The 23,800-nt window shown below is 43.1% G+C and overlaps 1 protein-coding gene across 1 annotated transcript in view; it reads left to right on the top strand.

The window, feature by feature from the left end:
- The window catches only part of LOC147022328 (chitin synthase chs-2-like), a gene marked incomplete at its 5' end in the record, with an annotated part of 284,439 nt that overhangs the window by 130,661 nt on the left and 129,978 nt on the right, over positions 1–23,800 (top strand). Inside the window, 2 exons of the mRNA XM_085890495.1 lie at positions 10,763–10,891; positions 22,381–22,508. Of these exons, the coding sequence (XP_085746621.1) occupies positions 10,763–10,891; positions 22,381–22,508 (257 nt within the window). The remainder of the gene's footprint in view (positions 1–10,762; positions 10,892–22,380; positions 22,509–23,800) is intronic.

Here is a 23,800-nt window from a genome sequence, read left to right as displayed (position 1 = left end):
AGTATTTTTGCTTCGGTCGATGTTACGAGTTCGTTTTAACTTTGATTTTAATTTTGTCTTCGGTGTTTGCGATCACTTAGGACGCTTAACACTCGGTTGTCGAAATTCTGGAAAAACCGGATGTTTTGGAGACGTTTTAAGATAGTATAAAAATATTTCACTCGCCGCAACACGGCTCGTCACGTAGTGCAGCGCGCTCGAGCAGACGCGTCGTTGAGTCACATAAAGGTTTTGCGTGTGTGCGCTGATGGTGTTTTCGATAAAGATGGTGTTTAAAAGTCATTTTTCATCCCAATAAAGCTTATCGTCGCATGCCTGACTCGCTAAGCCGTCGGATAGTGTAAAGATTGTTTGTGGATGGCCGAATATTATGGTTTTATGACTTTGATAAAATAATATTAAATAATTCTGTAAATTCCTGTGGAGAAATGGTGTATTTTGGCTTCGGTCGACGTTACGAGTTCGTTTTAACTTCGATTTTAATTTTGTCTTCGGTTTTTGCGATCGCTTAGGACGCTTAACACTCGGTTGTCAAAATTCTAGTAAAAATCAGATGATTTGGAGACGTTTTAAGATTGTATAAAAATATCTCACCCGCCACGTCACGGCTCGTCACATGGCGAGGTTTTGCTTGTGCGAGCTGACGTCATCGCGCTCGCCCCGGCGTCCTTTCGAGTTGGGGGGGGCGTCGAGTGTGACCTTTATGTTACGTTAATCCACGGTAACTCGAGAACGGAAGAAGCTACCAATGTCAAATTACACCACGTGATTCAGGAGGGTGATGGCTAGCGCTGATTAGATTTTGGTCAAAATCGGTCAAAGGTCAGGTCACAGTGAGGTCAAACATTCGATTTTTGATGGTTTGGTTCAGAATCATCGTAGAAACTTCTGGTTTGCGTCGCTACCTTCTCTAGAGACAGCTTTTATTAGACAAGGTCAGAGGTCAAGTTGACGATTTCGTCAGTACCAGTCTATGACTGCTGGTTTATTTATTTATTTTTGTTAATGCCGTGAACAAACTTTGGTACATACCAGGTAATGAAGGTTGTGGTCAAGTTTCATCAAAATTGTGCGTGTGGTAGTCTCCGTCATTATCGATTTTTGTTTTTTCCCGATATCAATACACCAGAATAGCACGAAGTTCACAGCACGAATAGACCGTGGGCCGAGCTCCCATTTTGTTTAGTTTCGTGACCTAACCTCGTGTATCTACTTTTATTTATAATATGTTGTGTGAAAATATTATTCTTGTGAAAATATCTGAAACTCGTCAAGCACAAAACTTGCACATTTTTTAAAAATATGGAAAAAACACCCGAAATTGTGACAATTTTCTGATAAACATCGTCCAATCACAGTGCTTTTGACATACAGCACTACGCTCATCAACCAATCACACACTTCGTTCCAGGCAAGCTGTAAACCCACTAGCTGTCATGGCGGCGTACATGTCATCTGATGCTAGTGTTGCCGAAGATTCTGAAGACAGTTCTTCGGGGTTCTGTTTTATGCATGTCATCAACACCCACAGCAAAGTAATTCCTTTTGGTGAGAAAAGCATTAAGAAATTTCAGGAATGTGCTGCTCAATGGATTGATGTGGAAGGAAGCCCCAAAAGTAAGGTCCCTGTCAAGGCGCTACTAGTACACCACAGCCAGCACAGGATCGGTGTGGGGATTGCAGCTGCTGTAGCCACCGATGCCGTGCCCGGTGATGATCATGATGATGATTATGAATGTGACGGATCTTGAAGGTAGGATCTCCTTTCTACCTTTGACTAATTTTTGACAGAATGGTCAAAATCAATACCCAATGATTACTTATACTATAGAATCTAAATGTCATGAATCCGATTGGATGTTCTGCTCTAAATTCTGCTATCACTTAGTATCAGTATCATCCTTCGAAATTCAATCATAAACTGACCGTGACATGTGTCAATGATCCTCACTGAAATCTAGCCAAGTATGGAGTATGGACTAACTTAAAATTCTAAACATGAATCACAACACTACCATTGTTTCCATCTGCAGTTGCTATGCATTCTATTAAATTAAATCAACGATGTGGTGGTAAACCTGCTATAGCAGTGCGGCTACACTGGGTTTGTTTGTGGTCCCAGTGGAATGCCAACCTAAAAATGTTAATTGCCAGTGGCTATACACTGATAATTATTATTGAACTTCAATGTAAAACATACCATGCCGCTGGCGTAATTTTGTAGTGAACTTCTGCTGCCCACAACAATCACGAGCAAAGTTACGACTTGTACGCCAGCGGCATGGTTGTCCATGGCTCCACCAAGATAGTGTCCACAGTTTTTTAATGACATTTTTAGTCATCCTTTAGAATATTTTTCTATTGGTGTAAATTTAAGGGAAAAACTAATCTCAGTATTAATCACCTAGCCACTGTAGTCTGTATGCAATGAATAATTTGATATGATTCATACTATCAATCATTGTCATTAATTTATGTGAAGATTCATGCATGTCCCCTCTAGATTTTCAATTCACAAACAAACATAGATGAGCATGGCATATGCAAATTACATGCACATTGCAAAGAAAAATGTTTACTAAATTGGACTTTCCAGAAATGTTTGTGACCTGTTCTGCTTTCGTGAACCAAGAATAGTGGCGACCTGTATGCAAGTACTATAATTGGATTGCTCGTGCTTATCATCATCAGAAGTCATAATACACATTACAATCTTTTGATGATTAAGCGAACGTTCCTCCAGTTTTGAGATTTTATATATGATTGGAAAACATCGCGTAATGATGACAAAACAGAAGGAAATGTCTATCTCTAAAAAAGAGCATTTATAGGTGTAATCAACAGATAAAACTATGCAAAAAACATTTGAGACATGTTTGTAAGAATACATATATTTTTTTATTGATGGCAAAAAGATTAGTTTTCAAGAAACTTTGATCATCAGTACATGGACATATATTAAGTAAATGTAAACATTTCATGTAATCCACCTTGGTGCTGAAAAAATAATGTGAAGAATTCTAACTCTCCAATTGTAAGCAATCGGCACAAAATATACTCACTGTGGAAACTGAAATTGAAATGATCTTGCCACTGCTTAAAATATATAATGGAGATATTATATACATATTAATGAAAAAATATTGTTGTGTAAATAATTTCAGCTTTGGTGTGTGATCGATTTATGTAACGATGATTGAACGAAGAATGACATGATTAGTTTGCTGATGGATGATATTATAATACACTGTGTTTGATTTTGGAATGCCAGTCCAGTGCATGTCTTCCTGACTTGTATGTTCAGCTTTTGTACCGATGAATGAGGTCTGTAGATCAACAATTAGTGGCATTACTATTTACAATTACTGTTTTTGTGTGTGTGTGTGTGTGTGTGTGTGTGTGTGTGTGTGTGTGTGTGTGTGTGTGTGTGTGTGTGTGTGTGTGTGTGTGTGTGTGTACTGTGTGTGTGTGTGTGTGTGTGTACTGTGTGTGTGTACTGTGTGTGTGTGTTTGTGCTCATGTGAGAGAGAGAGAGAGAAAGAGAGAGAGAGAGAGAGAGAGAGAGAGAGAGAGAGAGAGAGAGAGAGAGACCCAGAGACCCAGAGACCCAGAGACCCAGAGACCCAGAGACCCAGAGACCCAGAGACCCAGAGACCCAGAGACCCAGAGACCCAGAGACCCATGTCACCCACATCACCCACATTCATGTAGTCTCTTCAGCATTTTGGATGCTTGGCCCACTGTCTATAAATAGCACCTGAGTTATTTAAATAAATAAATGTCTTTTTTTACGCAGGTTCCAAACATATGCAGTGGTCCAATGGACAATTATGTATTCATATATGATGTACACATCATTGACACATGGTAATTTTTTAAAGTATTCCCACATGGGGCTCCCCCCCCCCCCATGATAACGGTTATTTTACCTCCAACTTCAACTTGTATTAACAAGTTCGAATTGCGAACTTACCCCGTGGGAGTTCATTCGTACAACTCTCAAGTGAGCGATAGCACGGACGACAGATAGTTTTGAAATTTGGTAAGATTTTCATCACATCAGAAAAAGAAACCGGAACACCTCACAAGAGTGAGGCTAGCTTCATATCATCATATGCGACTTAATTTTGTGTTGGGCATCACCCAGCGCATTTAATATTTTGTTTTTAAATAACAATTTTAATAAAATGGGCCGAAACGGCCGTTTCTCTGCCCAAAGGTCGGGAATTGCACTTTAGGCTCACTAAATGCCTGGGGAATGGTCTCTAGAATATACCTGTCAAGTTTGGTTCGGTTTCGTCCACTAATAACTGAGAAATAACAATTTTAAGAAAATGGACCAAAATGGGCCGTTCCTCGGCCCAAAGGGCCGCAATCGCACTTTGGGCTCGGTTATTGCCTACGCATATGTGTCTAGTATATGCCTGTCAATTTTCAAGGCCCAGTCAGTCACACCTTGAGGTTTTAGCCAGCAATGGCAACGTATCAAAATGTATGTAAAACGCTGGCTTACGCTGAACTTTTGATGTTTTTTTTTTAAAGATTCGGACGTATTCATAACGAGTTGGTCGTATGCATAACATATTAGTAACGGACACAGAACGTTTCGTTTTCTTATAGATAACTTCTACCAATGAATGCTAAGCCTGTTATCGGCGTTCACAACCTATGCCCAACGATAGTCTAACTTATGCATAGCTCGCTGCACGTATCGCCGACGATCATGTGGCATAGCCTATTAAAAGGCTGCCGCACAATGATTCAAATCATAACCGCCGGAGAAATGGAAGTGTCAACATCGCAGTCACACCTTGGCGATCTTGCCAGCGTATGCCGACATCTGAAAAATATGTCTAAAACGCTGGCGCATGTCGAATACGGAATGGGTAAGTTTGGTATAAGTGAATAGAACGCTAAAGTACGCTATCATACCTCGTAGAAAGTGGAGTACGTCTTGAAATTTTAAACGTGTTAAACATTTTACGACGTACTTGCCGTATGCCTCACGCGTTCCGCATGCGATGGGAATATGTTGTACGCACGATATGCGATCGTTGGCACACGTCTACAAAAGTTACTTGTAAGTTACTCATAAGTCGAAACACTGCGAGGTAATGGTTAGCGTCAGTGTTCCAAACTCCTTGTTTTTTTTTTTTCTTCGGTATGACGGTGATGTTGACACTTCGATTTCTAGTGCGGTTTTTATATAATATAATTAATAGGCTGCCGCTCAACGATTTAAATCATAACCGCACTAGAAATCGAAGTGTCAACATCACCGTCATACCAAAGAAAGAAAAGATAAAACCAGGGAGTCTGGAACACTGACGCTAACCATTACCTTGACGTGTTTCGACTTATAAGTAACTTACAAGTAACGTGTGTGGAAGTGTGTCAACGATCGTGTAACGTGCATACAACACGTTACTCATAGGTTAGAAATAAGTTTCGGGTATGCTAAACATTACCTCGACGTGTTTCGACTTATGATTAACTTACAAATAACGTGTGTCAACGTGTGTCAACGATCGCATAACGTGCCTACAACTTATGGCCAGCGTAGTGGAACGTGTGAGTCATACGCTGGCATATGTCGTAAAATTTCAAGCATACTAAACTTTGAGGACAACCGCAAAGTACAACGATGAAAGCCAGCATACTACGACGTATGGCAGTGTTTTTCAGCGTGCTCTCAATGTTTCCAAAACTTACCCATAACGTATTCGACGTGTGCCAGCGTTTTAGACAAATTTTTCAAAAATCGGCATAAGCTGGCGAAAACGTCAAGGTGTGACTGGGCCTTCATCAAAATGTGTTCACGGATAATGGAGAAATAGACGTTCAAATGAACTGTACACAAGAAAAGAGAGAACACGAGTGGTGCCTAGACCCCGTGGGGTCTTCCACCCGACGGGGTAAAAATGATTTTGTTTCAAATCGAGATCAGTGTTGGTAAATTGGCACAGGTCGGAATCCATCGCTATCGTCGTACCTGTATGACTATTGTGGAATGGAACGCTGTAACGGGATGATCACACTGGTATCGCTTTCAGATGTCTGGTGTTGACTTAATGGTTAGAGCGATGGGCTTCGGATCTTGAGTTCAAATCCTACTCGGCTGTTAAATTAATATCAGGTGGGGTTGACTCTGCCTGCCATCCTTCAGAGGTCGGCAAAAGGAGTGCCAGCTTGCTGGTATCCTGTGTCAGAGTGACAACCCGTCCAGGATTGTACACAATAGCCAAGGAGACTGCTTAAGCAGCACCAACGCTCTGCACAGAGTATGGTCCCAATGCATGGATGGATGGATCGCTTTCATACCGGTATCACTATCGCCGCAGATCACTGACTCGGCACAGGATTTCTAAAGCACACCCGATTCATATAAAATAATAACCAATTGGCAATTGCTTTAAAACCAGCCAAGAGGGTAAATAAAAATGTGATTGCTTGTCCGGGTGCTCGGATACTGAGGCTTAAAAGTTAAAACAAACTGTACTTCCTGTTACGTCTTGACCTCATACGTTTCATTGTTCCTGTTCCATATTTAGCTGATATGATGAGTGCATCAAAGCTTTTAAAATCATGTCCGGGATACATTGTGAACATCTTTCTTCGATTTGTTTGTGATATACCGGGGGTTTTTTTCATATCCATTTTTTTCCCGTATGTTGGTATATTCAGAATTCCATTTCCGATAGGTCAGGTATGGGAGCATGTGCCAGAACAGCGCGTCGCTGGGTCCACTTTCCGCCGGTACTCCAGGGGCCTCCGTCTGGCCATCCCCCAGGCAGATGCCAGGCCTATCCCCATCTCCTTGAGATGATGGTCAACCTGCTGCAACCATGAGGCACGTGGTCGGCCCACTGGCCTCCTCCACTCATGAGACTCCCTCGCTGAGAGAATCTGGTGAGCAGGATCAGCGTCAGGAAAACGAGCCACATGTCCATACAGCCGCAACTGACGCTCGCGGACTATGCAGGTAACAAATCTCATCCGAGTCTCTCTCAGCAACCGCTCGTTGGACACAAAATCCGACCAGCGATAGCCAAGGATTCTCCGAAGAGACCTGGTACCAAAGGAATTAAGTCTCCATCTCAGATCCTTGGTCAGAGTCCAAGTCTCGCATCCATAGAGCAAGACTGGAAGTACCAAGGACCTGAAGACTCGTACTTTCGTCCTCCCGCACAGGTACCGGCAGCGCCACACCCCATGAATCCATGACTCCCCAGGCCCGACCCAGACGTCTATTGACCTCTGACTCGCAGCCAGCAGAGACATGAATATCACTGCCAAGGTAAGTGAATCTATCCACGACCTCAACATCCTCACCACAAACAGACACAGACAGGACAGCAGCATCCAAGATGTCACCGAAAGCCTGGATCTTAGTTTTGACCCAAGAAACCCGTAATCCCAGCGGCTCCGACTCCTCATTCAGCACCTCGAGGGCCCCCAAAAGGATGTCTAAAGTCTCCGCAAAGATGACTGCATCATCTGCAAAATCAAGGTCCGAGATCTTGACATTCCCAAACGATGCACCGCAACTTGATCTCTCCGACATCCTCCCTAAAATCCAGTCCATACAAGTGCTGAAAAGTATGGGGGCCAGTACACATCCCTGACGAACTCCAGTAACAACTGGGAATAAGTCAGAGATGGTACGACCACACTTCACAGCACTCTCAGTACCAGAGTAGAGTTCAGACATCAGATCGATCAGTTTTGGTGGCACCGCACGAAGACCAAGAATCCTCCAGAGGGCATCCCAATTCACTGAATTGAACGCTTTACAGAGATCAACATAGGCTGCAAGCAGCCCCTGCCGAAACTCTCGTCTGCGTTCGGTGAGGACATGAAGGGCAAGGATACGGTCAATCGTTGACCTCTTTGGTGTAAAGCCTGACTGCTCTGGGCGCTGGTGTTCAAGCAGATGGTGGCGAACCCTATCAAGAATTATCCGAGCAAAGACCTTGCCCGGCACTGAGAGCAGCGTCACCCCTCGGTAGTTGTTGCAGTCTTGGCGATCACCCTTCCCTTTCCAGAGAGGGACAACAAGGCCCCTCTTCCAGTCAGTTGGGATGATGCCTGTGTTCCAGGCAGAGCACAAAACTGCATGCAACGACACGAGTGCAGCATTTCCACCAGCCTTGAGAAGTTCGGCATGGATGCCACAGATCCCTGGAGCTTTGCCCCATTTCAACTAGTTCACCGCAGCCCGTGTTTCCACAAGCGAAGGTGGACCACAGTTGATTCGAGGGTCAGCAACAGGGATTGTAACACCCCTGACGTCCAACTCGTCAGCTGGGGGATCATCCTGGTACAACTACTCAAAGTAACCGGCCCAGCGGGCCTTCACTTCAGACTCCTCTGTCAAGAGCCTACCACTCTCTGCTCGAACAGCAGTGCTCCGAGGGATGGGCTTGGATGAACGTAATGCGCGAATTCCCCTGTAAGCGGGATGAGAATCACCTGTCCACAGGTGATGCTCTATCCCCTCACAGATTCCTCGCACATAGGCCTCCTTGTCCACCCTCAGTGCACGTACAGTTTTACGCCTCAGCTCCCTGAACAGCTCAGCTCTGCCATTCAGCCTGGCCCTGCGACTCTGGTCAATGGTATCCAGTGTCCCTTGAGAGACAAAATTCTTCTTTGCCCTGCGGTGAGCTCCAAGACATCCACCGGCAACATCAAGGACGGTGGTCTTGAAGGCGCTCCACAACTCTTCAGGACCCCCCAAAGCACCCAGACCCCCCAAGTGTCCACTTAGCCTGTTCGCAAACTCCTCAGCTACTCTCTCATCCCTGAGCTTGCCAACATCCAGACTAGGCTGGGATGGTACCATTCTCCAGGATTTAAGGTGCAGCTTTAGAGTTGCCACAACAAGCCTGTGGTCAGTATTGAGGAACTGAGCACTCCGGTACACCCTGCAGTTCTGGATCATCCTCCAACGACCGTCAATGAGGACATGGTCAATCTCCTTTGCCACACCGCCAGCGTTGGAATACCAAGTACAGCGGTGAGCTTGTGGGCGCTGAAACCATGAACCAGCCACCCTAAGTCCATGACTTCTTGCAAAGTCAAGAACTTAGTGCTATTCTGGTTCATAGTTCCTGACCCATGGGGACCAACACACACCTCATAACCATCCCTATCAGTTCCAGTCGATGCATTGAAATCCCCCAAGACTAGAAGTGTATCTCGTCTGGGGCACTGATCAACCACAGACTCGAGTGTGGCGTAGAATGCATGCTTCACGGTGAGATCACTCGCCTCAGTCGGAGCATAAACAGAGACCAGGGAAATGACACCTAAGGAGTGATGAATCCTTAATCTCATAATACGCTCGTTGACCGGTGTTACCTCAATTATCATTGGGGTCAGCTTATTGGACACAGCTACAGCAACTCCTTGGGTATGGTGACCATCAGAGTGACCAGACCAATAGTAGGTGTAACCACCCACCATTATCTCGCCACAATCCGGTCTCCGAACCTCAGAGAGAGCTGCAATCCCGATGTCCAAACGCTTGAGCTCAGATGATAACAGAGACAGGTGATCATCCTCTCTTAGGGATAGGACATTCCAGGCACCCACCCGAAGGGACCGCTTCAGGTTAAACCAAGGAGACCGCCGTCTGGTGGACGACACCTCAGCACAACTCCGACACACTCTCCCGCAATCTGACCCAGGGATGTTACCCTGTGGTTTCCCTCCTATCATCAAAGATTGTGGGTCCCGAAGGCTTTGCCCCAATCCCATCATCCGGTGAGCTGCCCTGCGAAGGGAAGCTGCACAGGAGGTACTCCCATGGAGTGGGTTATCAGATTTTTTTGCGTTTTTGCGTTTTGCGGAATGAAGGGTTTTACGGAGGCTGGAGTGCAAATCCTGCCACCAACCTCCTAATAAGAAGTAACCCAACTGCAGGAGGACGTCCGCAGACACAGTTGGGCACTAGATATGGATGGCTGTTGGCTCACAAGGAGCTCCTCCGCCCTTTGACCCAGACCCAGAGATATGAAACCAGACCCAGAGAATTCCAGACCAGACCCAGAGAATTCCGATATATCGATATGAAAATTATATAGATATAACCGGTATATCAATATGTCACCGGACCCTGGCATGTAGTTTCAGAGAAGTTGCAATTGTTTATGGACTGACTGACTGCATACGCGTCATCTGATAAGCTCCCTGGAACGACGTTGTAGGTGAGCTAAAAATCACACTCATTCCCCATGAGAAGTACTTGCTACTGTATGTGCCAAGTTTCAATTTTTTCTTTGGTGCAGTTTCAGAGATACAGAGGTCCAAAGTTTTTCCTTTTTTCATGGCTGTAACATCTATGACATCTACGACATCATAATTATCATAAAAGCATCCTACATGAGTAGTCACTCCTGTCCTGAAAATTTCGTTTCGATCCAATAAGCTGTTGCAGAGAAAAACACTCACGTTCTGTGCAGATGAGCGAACAGACAGACAGACAAACGGACTCAAATGCAACACCCTCTCCTCTGGTGAGGGTAATAATAAGACAATGATTTTGGTTCACTTTATTATTTAATAACATCGGAGGAAAGTGCACCAGGACCTTTGTACCCTTCTTTTAATTTGTATCGTAAAAATAATTATTTCGCCTTTGTTACAATATTTTCTACTTTTCCAAGTCCTTTCTGCATAATTTTTTTTGGGTCAATGTGGGGAGTGCATTGGTGCAATGATGAGCACATCAAATTGAAAATGTTATATCTTTATTCAGATGTGTGTCATGGAGTTTCTTGCGGCCTTGGGAAACGCCCTAATTGTGTTGCTCGGGATGCCCTGCAATGATATCATCTCCAATCTCATGGTGCTGGGAGGAGTCACCTTGGTGCCAGCCATGCTTCAGGTTTGCATTGGCACTCAACTCCCATCTCTATACATCATACCAACACATTGTAGATATGGCCATCCATTGTTTGAGATAGGGATATGTACATCTCTAATGATATTTGAAAGACGTTTAAATTGCATTCGTGTCGTTATGTAACAGTCAATTGAATTAGCCATTCCTGTTTGAGTTTTTTTTATTTTTTTTTTAAATACCTCATGGCTTCATTGCTGATATTTGAGGTATGCTTTCCACTCTGCCAATATTCTGCAGCACGTTGAAATTGATCACTTCTGCTGCTTATTGTCGCAAGTGTATTACACTCTGATTTAAAAATAACAACAAAAAAAAACTTCACTTGTCCAGATGTAGTACAAAGTTTGTAAAAATATCCCATATAATTGACAGTGGACTTCAGTCTCAGTTTGTTTTTTTTTCTTTTTGTGTGCCAATGAATGCAAACTTTATCATACACATTTGCATCGATAGAATTAGAGTCCTCCCCCACCAATAAACCTTGGCGGTATTAATTGTTTTTACCCCTTAAAACCTTCCCGTGCACACACAACCCGAGTGCAAACACCATTTTTCAACTTGTTCTATCCAGCAGTTTTGGAGTGCAGAGAAGTCAAACAAACAAACACAGAAACAAGCAGACAAACAAAGAAACACTTCTCTAATTGCATATATAGTTTGATTTATTTTTGCATGATAGGTTCAATGAGTGAGCTGATCAACCTCATAGAAGTTCATAGAACGAGTTACCCCATGCAGTCTTGAGGAAAAGGACATGGGAAGGATCTTTTCAACTCTTGCTCTGCGTGTCTGAGAATGATCAATATTAGATTTGTTCTTGAACTTTAATTAACAGGCATGATGACAACCACACAAAGCCGATTGGTCAAACGGAAAAGTCCAGAGCTGAAATTTCTGCCAACTCCGCCCTCAAAATGCGTGCAAAATGTGAATGGTCGAGACGGCGTACAATTTTGGCAAAGTTCTGCTAAACTGAGGTTTTTGGAAGTGAAAACCAGGCGATTTGTGTTCTACCGTGTTGAAGTATATAATTCGATGAAATAAATAAAAGTTTCAAAGGTTGTGGAAAAAAAACATTTATTTGGAGGTTTTATGCCGTTGATGCACCATCTTTTACAACACCTTATTATTGGTTCACGAAAAAATATTTTCATGAAAAAAATGAGTGACCATTATATTCGTTATTGTTGTGTGTCTGTCTGTCTGTCTGTCTGTCTGTCTGTCTGTCTGTCTGTCTGTCTGTCTGTCTGTCTGTCTGTCCCGAGCATAGCTCCGTGGGTTTTGATCCGGTCCTGACAAAATTTTGGTGGGAGGTTTATATCATGATCTAGTTGTGTTTTCCTGAAAATGGGCATGGTGCGCCCATTATGGGCGGAGCCACGCCCAAAAAAACGTGTTTTTAGGGGGTAGCCGATTTCAATTTGCATCTTCTCCTTGGGATTTTGTCGAATCTGACAGGGGTTTCAGTATTTGGTTAGCCCAATGGCACCTGCATAGCCCCACAGAGCTCGATTTTTCATTTTCATCCCAAGGTCAAGGTCACAAGGTCATGAACTGAGAAAATTGCGAATTTTGACATTAAAAAAATTTCTTCTCCGAGGGGTTTGTCGAATCTGGCAGGGGTTTTCGGTACTCGGTTAGCCCAATGGCACCTGCATAGTCCCACAGAGCTCGATTTTTCATTTTCGTCCCAAGGTCAAGGCCACAAGGCCGCTCCCTTCAAGTTTGTTTTTACGCTGATTTCATCAAAGTCTGGATAATCCGATGAGTGCGAAATGCCATATAGCCTATATGATGTTGTATTGTTCCTGGAATGTTCCAGAGGAAGTTTTGCACTAAAGGTCATAATCCTTGACCTTTGACCTTGAAAGTTCACAAAGGTCAAATTTTCAAAGTTGTGGGAATCGAACTGGCTTTTCGACCTTCTTCGACGAACTTACTCCAATAAGCTATAGCACGTATCCTCTTTCCTTATTTTAATATCCACAACATTGTTTTGTTACCTTTCAAGGTTATGCAAAGGTCAAATTTTTAAAGTTGTTGAATGAAACCGGGTTGTTCAACATTTTGCAGCTAATAACCTGTCACTCATACTACATCATGTTGATCATTTTTATAACTTGGTCAAACATTATCACGTTGTCTCATCATTGACTTCCAAAACAATATACATCGTCAAATACCGCTCGTGAACCATCGTCGTCTTCAGACTTGTACATAGTTATTAGTTATTCGTGCCTGGTGTTTGTGTCCTTTGTGACGTCCCTCAAAACAATTTGTTTCCCGTTTTGAATGATTTTCAGTTTTGTTTGACTGACAGACTAACAGACAGACTTGAGCAATTGCTTTACCACGAGTGCGAATGCTTTCTCGGGATGAGGCTCCATACAATTTGCTAAATTCAGAGCCAAGTACTGCAAAAATGCAGGTTCCAATTCATGTTCCGATTCATGTTCTGCAATTGGTTCAGTGTTCGAAATATAAAATTAAATTGAAATGAAGTAGTTCCTCGATCATTGACTGACGTCTGTCAGACAAACGGACAGGATGAACCAAATTGCTTAACCCCGCTACATGCATGGGGTAAAAATTCTTTCCATTTTCCAAGTTACCTGATTTAACAAAAACGTCGTCATGCAGAACTAAGCCAGAGATGACCGCACATCTTGGTGGGGCCTTATGACTTTCTCACCACATTGAAATGGAGAATGTTGTTTATGGGGAAATAAAAAAAAATCATATAAACGAAAGTAACAGCACCTTTAATGATACAATAATTTGAGAAGTCTTCGAACTTGCAAAATCAAAGATCCACAAGTATATTTGTTTCCTGAGTGCGTTTGCTTGTCTCTCAGTCACCTATAGGTCACAATTCTAAACGATGTTCACGAAACCTAACCAACTGGCAGAGCCAGTTCAAAGCTAAAACGTCCCCGAAGACCCAAAAGACTCCAAAGGCGCCAAACACCCTGATGATCCAGAGGACTCAAAAGACCCTGAGGACTCAAAAGACGCCAAAAACCCAAGACTTCGAAAATCCAGAGGACCCAAAAGACCCACAAGACCCTGTAGATCCTTTCAAACTCCACTATAAATGGATGAGGTGTGTGTTGTGTGTTGTGTGTGTCCTGTTTTTTGTGGAGTTCTACTGGAGCATTCTGATGTGGAATGTGATACAATAAAATGATCGTCATGACCACCTGTGTCGATTAGGCTTACAAACAATCCGGAAGAATCCCCATGTTTTAAATGCACGCCATATTAATGTATATAAAGTAGCTTAATTCGTCCTTCCATCACAGTATGGCAATCTAATTATAAAATAAATAACCAAAACAATGATAACACTAACAAAGCATATTGTTATGGATCCGGCATTCGAATCTCACCATGAGGGGAAGTCCTAGAGTTCCTCCTGAACTCCTGGTCCTGAGGCCACCGAGCATGGATAACTCCACGTGCCAGCGAGTTGCTAATCAACCATGAGTGCCGATTGGTACTGACAATCCTGGCTGGGTTTCGCTTTTTCACTTGGGTGCACCAGTTACCTGTGGACGGCTGGACCAAGGGGGGGTCTCGTGCCCGCGATGCGTATTTGTATTAACTTACCGGATCAGGTGCAGATGAGTGGAGCTGCCAAGTACGCACAACTAACAAGAGCCAATCAATGGGGTAGAACTTCCCTGCTGGCACTACGGGTGGACTCTGCTGGACCACTGGAGGAAAAGATGATGAACTGGGTACATTTACAACAAGCAGGTTTATTTATAAAGTGAGGGCGAGGAAAAGCTTGTGGAACAATAAGTGAAGGTTTTAATAAACAGGAATATGTGCAGCAGGGGAAAGCAAGGATTGGTGAAGTGCAGCAAAAGAAAAAACAGTTATATACAAACACAAGAGACAAAATGCAGAGTTACCCCGTTATTAAAAACTTCCAACAATTTTAACTTACATTAACATTGCAGGTGCCATTAGACACATACCCGAGGAAATTAGAATGCAGAGAGAGAGAGAGAGAGAGAAAGAGAAAGTATGAGGTGTTTGTGATCTCTTTAATACCTGGCGCGGCCGACGGGCACATGCTTCCCAGTCACGTTGGAGGGGGAGAGGAGGAGGAAAACTGAGGGTGTCTCAGGTGCATGATCGGAGGAGGTGTGAAGAGGTGTGCAGTGACTGGAAGATGAGGTGCAAAGAGGAGGGTGAAAATATGTGGGTCGGGGTTTTTTTGGAAATTAAGCAAAGAAAGTGTAAGAGGATAGACTTAACGTGAGTGTAAGAGGTCTGTACGTGTAAATGGCTCTCCGGTGGACTCAGCTACGCTCCCCCACCTCAAGCTCCACTCGTTCCATTCAGCACCCAATGAGCCAGAGAACCAGACAAGCCGTGGAGAGTGCGATGAACGAACCAGATCAGAGAGAGAGTGCCAAGCCACGAACCATCCAGCCTGAACTGTGCAGAACGAGGTACTTTTATAATCCCCTCATGAGGGCGGAGTTCGGGAGGTGAAATGGCCGGGCTGTAGGCATTTCACCATGTCCCCTTTGGTGTACAGATGCTGAACACTGTGCTCACCCTGCTCCTGCGAAGATCTGGTTCCAGAAATGGCCTCGGTCGCTCTGCGCTTCGCCACGCAACTCATCTCCAAGATGAACATGGCAATTTTATCCCATAAACCCGCTAGACATAAGGGAAGGGCTATCTAAAACGAACACGAATTAAATAACTGTCTCGGGGCCACTGTAGATTGTGTGCCATTGTTTCAGGGTGTGGGCGGGAGGGGAGGTGGGGGAGCGCCGGCTTCACAGAACCGCAACAATGTATTGATACTAATAATATTTACAATAATAATAATAACTAGCCGAAACCCCGTCACAGACTGATTCCGTTCCATGAGCCCAATATGACAACCAGTGGCGGCTCTTGTAAGAGCCGGATCCCAGTCGATGTACTCCATGGCCTTACTTAATGAAGCCTACAAAACGTCCTTGTACACGACATTTTTGGTGTACACTACTCCTTGTGAAGAAGTCCCCTGATTTGTGCACGTGTCTACTTTTGAGGTACACCGTGTCAAAACTTCTCAGGTCACAGTACCGAGAAAAACGTGACGCGACTGCTTGGAGGAGCACAAAATTGGTCCTTCAGTCTTAATATAGAGATACAATGTTTCTTGTTACATTTTTTTGTGTCAAATTCACATTCTGAGGTAGTCAGCATGTGCAGAAGAGGGTTTTACATTGCAGACGCTATTTTCGAGGAGTGGAATTACACCTCTCAGTGGTGACGGTCTGTCGATGACAGACGTAATGACGTCAGCGAATGACCGATGATGTCATGACGTCCTGACGCCTCTCAGCAGTGACGTCACACGTCGCCATGTAAAGGAATGTAAAACGGAAAGTGTTTATTCTGCTTCAGAGTTGAAAGTTGACTATTGCCACGATGTGCGATGCACTCTTACAGCTACGAAGTTTCTTTCAGTCCAGGTCACAATACCGAGAAAAACGTGACGCGACCGCTAGGAGGAGCACAAAATTGCTCCTTCAGTATTAATATATAGATAGTAGTATAATATGGCAATAATAATAAAAAAACATATAATCCCCTCACTGGCCCCAAACATATCTGGGCTTGGTGAAAGGCAAGCTAATTTTCAAGCAGTGCAGCAAGCAGGTATGCAACAAGGCATATTGATACCACGGCATATTGATATCACGATTTCCAAACTGATATCACGGCATCAGCCCACATGTCCTCAAAGCCTGCTCTTCTGCTCTTGCTCAACCTCTCTCTGTTCTATTCACCCACTCATTTGCTCAAGGTCATCTGCCATATGCTTGGAAATCAGCAAACATTACTGCCCTGCACAAAAAAGGTGCAAAAACAGATCCCTGCAACTACAGACCTATCAACCTTCTCCCAATCATCAGCAAGGTTATAGAATCCATCATCGCTTCAGACATCAAATCCTTCCTCTTCCACAATGGCTTGATTTCTGATCATCAATTTGGTTTCAGACCTGGTCGCTCCACCCTGGATATGCTGCTTCTGCTCTCCCAACAATGGATGGAAGCCCTCAATGCCAGACAGGAAATCCGAGCCGTATCCCTGGATACATCATGTGCTTTTGACAGTCTGGCACCCTGCCCTGCTCACCAAACTCTCTTCCTATGATATCCAAGGCCATCTCCACTCATAACTCGCAGACTTCGTCTCCTGTCACAGTCACCGTGTGGCCCTAAATGGAGTTCTTTCATCCTCGCTTCCTGTCCAGGCTGGAGTTCCTCAAGGTAGTGTTCTGGGCCCTGTTCTTTTTCTGGTTTTCATCAATGCTCTTTCCGACTCTGGAAAATCCTCGATATCTCTTTGCTGATGACTCCACCCTCTGCCGTACCATCGGTCATCTCTCAGACCAGCAAGCAGCAGCTTCTTCGCTCACTGCTGATCTGGATAAAATCACAAACTGCTCCAACACGTGGAACATGTCTTTCAATCTGGACAAATCTCACACTCTCACTTTGTCTCTTCGAATGGACCGTTTAGAAAACCCCCCATCCACTTTCTCAACAATCCTCTGGAAGAAGTCCTTTCTTTCAAGCTTCTGGGTCTCACTATCTGCCATGACATTTCCTGGGAAAGCCACATTTCAAACCTCGCCTCCAAAGCCAGTCGCCGACTGGGAATCCTCCGTCGTGCAAGATCCTTCCTCGGCCTACCTGAGCTCCTGACCACTTACAAATCTTTTGTCCGCAGGCTGATGGAGTACTGCTCTCCCCTCTGGGCTGGCGCTCCTGCCTCCCACCTTTCTCGGCTTCACGCTGTGGAAACCAAGGCATTTCGGATCATTGGCATCTCCCATGATGAGGCTGAGTCTTTGGGCCTCTCACTCAATCACCGCAGGTTGGTCGGTCGTCTTTCTGTCTTCTCCCGTCTCCTCTCCAGCCTCGCCCTCCCCTGCTCTCTCTCTGCGATTTGTCCCCACCACATTTCCGCAGGGCGTTCAAGGTCCGCCAACAACCCCTTCTGGTAAAACTACCAAAATCACGAATCACTGCTCACCTTCACTCTTTCATTCCTCTTTTTTCCCACCTTTGGAATAAACTCCCTCACTCTATTCATTCCCATTCTTCCCCCCAGGCCTTCAAAACAGCTGTTCACCATCACCTCTTATCATCCCCCATCCAAATCCTCGATCTTTTCTACCCTCGATAATCCACCCAAGCCCACCTCCTTCAAATTCCTTGATTTCCTTCCTGAAAGTCCCTGTAATGTCCATCTTCTATTCCTCATGTTCCCCGTCCCATCCCTCTCCCTTCCACAGATCTCCAAATGTCTCTGTTCCCCACTATTTCGTCCTTCCCACTCCCTCCCCTCCTGTCTCATGCCCCCCTTGATGTGCGTTATGTGTTAGCTCTCATACAAGCCTCGACAAGTTATACAAAAAAAAGGGCTGTGAAGACCAATGAAAAATTGGGCCATTGGAACAATGGGCTCACTAATTTCTCAAGAGGTTTTCAAGATATCAAACTGAAACCTACACAACTTATTTGTACATATTTATCGTGGATGTGTGTAAAATATGGACAAAATTGTGCAAAGGTCACGGTCAAGGCCATTTGAAACATGTAGAAACACCTATATGCCTCATTCAGAAAATATATTTGTGAAATCTGGTTCACCTTATGTAAAACATTCAATCTCATGTGAAACACATTAAAGGCCAAATTTTTGAAATTGCCATATTGCTGTTTCCATGGCAACAATTTTTTTTTACTTATTTGGAATTCACAATCTATGAATGACATCTTTCTTGTTTGTGTGGTTGTGTGATTGACTTGTATGCACTCATGAACTGCTGATGGAATTATTTGAAAAGTAGTGGTTATACTCGGTAAGTACGATTGGAATAGTTTGGAGCCATCATGAATCAGGAAAATTCCTTCCTAACAGCGAGATGATATGAATAGAACTGAAGGTGGCTTACGCTGTCTCTGAGCACTTTGATGTTCTCTGTATATAAGGTACCCTAAATCCACACTAAATCTCATTGAGGAAAAAGTCCTGGATACAATACACCATTGGGTCAGAGTTCAAAGAAAGGTAGTTAAGGTATACATAGGCCTTTCTTAATGTAATTTTGTACAGGATCACCAAATGGATATAAACTTGTCAAGGTCCATAACGTGGGTGATGTATTGTCTAAACTTCAGTGTATAAACCCTTTTTGTGACATGTTTAGTACACTCACTTTTTCCCTTTAACTTATATGTTAATATGGAATAGGCAAAGCCTAGAAGTGAACGTTGAATTCTTCTTACATTCAATGCTGCAATTTCCAGTTACTTCGGCCTGGATTCGGGATCGGCGATCAAATTATGTAAATCACGATTAAAAATTATTTTTTGATGATGCGGGAGATATCTTTATTAAAATCAGTGGAGGAAATATACACCATGTCTGATATTTGGGTCTTTCATGTCTCCGACGATGCCTTTATCTCCCGGGACGCATCATTCCCCATGACAAAAACCCGAAGCAAAAGGGTCATAGCCGACGACACGGATTCCAAATTGCCAGAGTATTGTGTTGTTGTTGTTGTTGTTTTTGTTTGTTGTTTCCTATTCTCTCATGTGCATGCGTTGAGTATGAAGCTCACTACGTTCGCTATTAAACGTGGATTTTTTCTACGGGTATCGCGAGTATATATAGATATCAAGTAAATTGGATGAAAATTGATGATTTATGTGACCTTGACCTTTGAACTTTTGACCTATTACCCTAAAAAAACAATAGTCATCTTGCTTTTGACTACCTCCACCAGGTGGTTAGATCAGAGGGAAAATGTGACCTGTAGGCAATTAACATATAGACAAACAGACAAAACAAGAGCGAAAATTGGTTTGCAATACATGTCCCCTATTGTCCCCATATTGTCCCATGACCGATGTGATATTTCAGAAGTCCATAAAGGGCATAACTCTGAAAAATTGATGAAACTCCCTGAAACTCGAACTTGTTCTGAAACTTCTCATAACAAAGCCACTTACCAAATTTCAGGTGAATATGTTAAGGGGTTTGGGGGAAAAAAGTCTGAAAAACCACAGGTGGGATGGACAGACAGAGAGCAAGCCTATAGTCCCCTCTAGTGAAAGCAGTAGGGGACTAATAACAGACCAGACCAACCAGTGTACTTGTGAATCTTTGATTTCACAAGTAAACAAGCTCAAATGAGCTAAGATCCTCGTCCTCTTAATGATGACGTCATAAAAACGAATATGACGTCATTGTGATGTATCAGGTCTGCGATAAATTATCTGTGCTAATGCCCGGCTTGATTCCCGCAAACAAAATTCAAACAGCTTGCCTAGTTTCGGAGATAATGGTATGGGCGATTTTCATTAGCGGCGATATTATGTCAACTTTTTTCTAGGAAGAATTTCCAAAATTGGAGATGGTTACTGCCTGCGCGTGGGCTTTCTGCATATACATGGCAAGTTTCACGAAGATCCGATGAAAACTCTGGGTTGTGAAACAAAAAATGTCAAAAAATAGGAATGACCTCATAAAAATTGATATGATGTCATAGTGATGTATCATATGTGCGGTAATTAATCTCTGCTAATGCCCTGTTCGATTCCCGCAAACAGAATTCAAAAAGCTTGCCTAGTTTCGGAGATAATTTTTTAGGTGATTTCCATTAGCGGAGATATTTTGACGTCATAACTTTTTTTTCTCGGAGGAATTTTCAAAATCGGAGATGGTTACTGTCTGCGCAGGGTATTTTTACATATATATGCCAAGTTTCAGGAAGTTTCGATGAAAACTGTAGGCTGTGAAACAAAAAAGTCCACAAGAAGAAGATGAAGAACAACAATGTGAGTAAGACTTAAAGATCCTCCACGAAGATCTAAAAATAGACAGACAGACAGAAATGAAATTATAACCTCAATCCACCTTCGGTGAATAAAAAATTATCCTTTCAAAATTATACTTCCTTGGCACAGGATTCTGTAGAAGCACATGGTACCAACGACCCCCTTCAGGTGAATCTCCCAAAATCCAGGACCACTGCTCACCTCCAACCATTTGTTCTTCTGTTTTTTTTTTTCCTGCCTGTGGAACCAATTTCCACATTCTCTTCAATATAATTCTTCCCTCAAAGCCTTCAAGACAGCTTTTTACCACCATCGCAGATCGTCCCTCATCCACAACCATGATGTTTTTGACCTACGTTAAACCCCCACCCCATGCCCACCTCCTTCCAAATTTCCAGTTTTTCCCTCTTCAGAGTTTGCTTCAGTATCCATCCTGTCCACCCCATGTGTCCTCTTCTATCCCTCATCCCTCTCCATACCCATTATTTGTCCACGTCTTCCTCTATTTTGTCCTTCAACCCTGCTTTTGATGTGCCCTTTTCCCCTCCCACCCCTCTTTCTACTGTTGCTTTTGTTCTGTTTCACCCTGATCCTTGCAGTGTACTAGAAGTTCCACGAGCATTGACCTCGTCTACAAAAAGAATAATGACACGGGTATTACCTTTTCCTAAAACTGAAGTTTTCATCATGCTTTTCAATCTGCTTTTTGATCCAGATTGCTAGTCTTTTCTGTCAGCTTGTAAGCTTTTATGAAAAACACAGGGATCTACGAATTGGCATACATTTCTTGAAAATGTAGTTCTTTGAAATAATATAAATATTAATAGCATCATACTTACAATGAAGTTATCCAGTCGTTCAAGGTACGAATTCCAAGAGGCTGCTGCTAGAGCACTTTTTCATAGGTAACTTTATAAAATGTCTTTAAATGTCCTGCAAAGGTATGTAAGATAGAAATGGAAGCATGCCTATTCTGGTTTTACCTTCAATGGCATTGATGAGATGACTTTTCTGTAAAATGGCAGGATTGCAATAGCTTTCAAAACATGTAGAATGTATGAATGCCATGGTAGAAAAACCTGGAATGTACAGTAGATTACGTTACATTGAAAGTTGGAGTAAAGAGGTATTTAAAGGACCATACATTACTTACAATGTTTGAATACTGGGCATAGTGGCGTGCGCCTGAATTCCAGCTACTCGGAGGCTTGGGTTGGAGGATCGCTTGAGGACGGGAGCTCTGCGCTGGGCCTCTCTCTATGAGAGGGTGTAGGGCAGCCCGGAATCATGACGAAACCCAATCCTTATCTCTGTGTCGTAAGAGGCGACCAGGGTTGCGTCAGGAAGGGCATCCGGTGTAAAACCTGTGCCAAATCAGTATGCGGATCATAACGGATGATCCGCTGTGGCGACCCCTAACGGGAGCAGCCGAAGGAAGAACTACAACATTACTTACAATGTTTGAATGTAATGGGAAATTGGTATTTTTTGTGCTGTCTATCAAATCTTCCATATGGAGCTTGCCTGAGCTTTGACATGATACTCCAATGTTACCCCTTGCTCAGTGTCTTTGTGAAGTATTTGTATTCCTGGCAGGTTATTGACACCTGCAGGACCAAATGTAAAAGTATTTCCCAAGTCATCTCAATTATTGGATTGATCCTTTGTCTACTGGGATTTGCGCTTTATGGTACTTGTGCCTTTGTGAGAGAAGACCAACAAGAGTAAGCAATTTTTGCATTCACTGATGTAGATGATGATGATGATGATGATGATGATGATGATGATGATGATGATGATGATGATGATGATGATGATGATGATTGTTATTTATTTTTATTTTTTCTTTTTCTTCTTGCCTCCGCCACTGAAAGTGAATGGAGGTGAAGTTTTGACCACTGTTTGTTTGTTGTTGTTTTTTGGTCTGTGAGCACGATATCTCAAAGTTGTGGATGGATTTGGAGGAAATGGGTGGACAGGTTAGTTGTGTCACGGAAGAATTGATTTGATTTTGGTGAAGATCCGGATCCTATAATTTTTAAGTGATTCTTCACCATTGAGTGTGCATATAAGGCTAAAAACTATGACAGAAAAGCACAATATCTCAAAACATTATGGACGGATGAGGACGAAACTTAGTGGACAGGTTGGGTTGTAGCAAAGACAACAAGGAAATGCAGCAGAGGTGGAGGCCATTCAGCCCATCATGCCTGCGCGAACACCACACCAACCCATCGACACAAAATCCGAGGAAGAAAATGCAAAAAAAGTTTTTAATTAATGAAATTAAAAAATTGTTTTGTTTTTGTTGTTTTTTTTGTAGTTTTTTGTTTGTTTGTTTGTTTTTTTGTTTTTGTTTTTGTAGTTTTTTGTCATTTTTTTTCATTTTTTTCCTTTTCTTCCCCTCGGGGAGGGGGCATAGACTTGGTTAAAAACACACAACATAAACCACAAAACCCCCCTTGACAAGACCCCCACCAACACCACTCCGTACACAATCACCCATCAATACTGAAACTACCTAAAAGTCTTATCAACATCCCAATACCCCTCGATCTCCATAACTTCCAGGTACCTATCTAATTCTAATTTAAACTTATCTACTTTTTCTGCTGCCACTACCTTTCCAGGGAGGCCATTCCATGCATTAACTACTCTCTGAGTGAAAGTCCCCTGCCTTCGGGGACTGCAGGCCTCTGCTGATTATATACTGTCCGAGTTTGGTGCGTCTCAGTCCTTTGGCTTTGTTTGGGTCGAGTGGTAATCATGATGAGGGACCCCGAAAAATCTAATCATATGTCGAATAATAGTAAGGTTTAATCAAGCCCATCAAGATGTACAGTAATCAAGTGTTATTGTGCATAAATTACTAAAAAGAATAGCGTTACATTTTATTTTTACTTTTTTTTCTTATTGATTGGCCACATATTGGGATTAAACAAACCATGACCTTGTGACGAATTAGCTTGTTCTGATATAACTGTGACAATAAACTCTTTAAAGCGTGCCTTAAATG

Source organism: Eptatretus burgeri, chromosome 8 (assembly GCF_056783735.1).
Source record: "Eptatretus burgeri isolate ZD-2024b chromosome 8, Ebu_testis_v1, whole genome shotgun sequence".
NCBI lineage: Eukaryota > Metazoa > Chordata > Myxini > Myxiniformes > Myxinidae > Eptatretus > Eptatretus burgeri.
The sequence above is the reverse complement of the archived record's forward strand: the minus strand, read 5'-3'. Positions and strand labels throughout refer to the sequence as shown.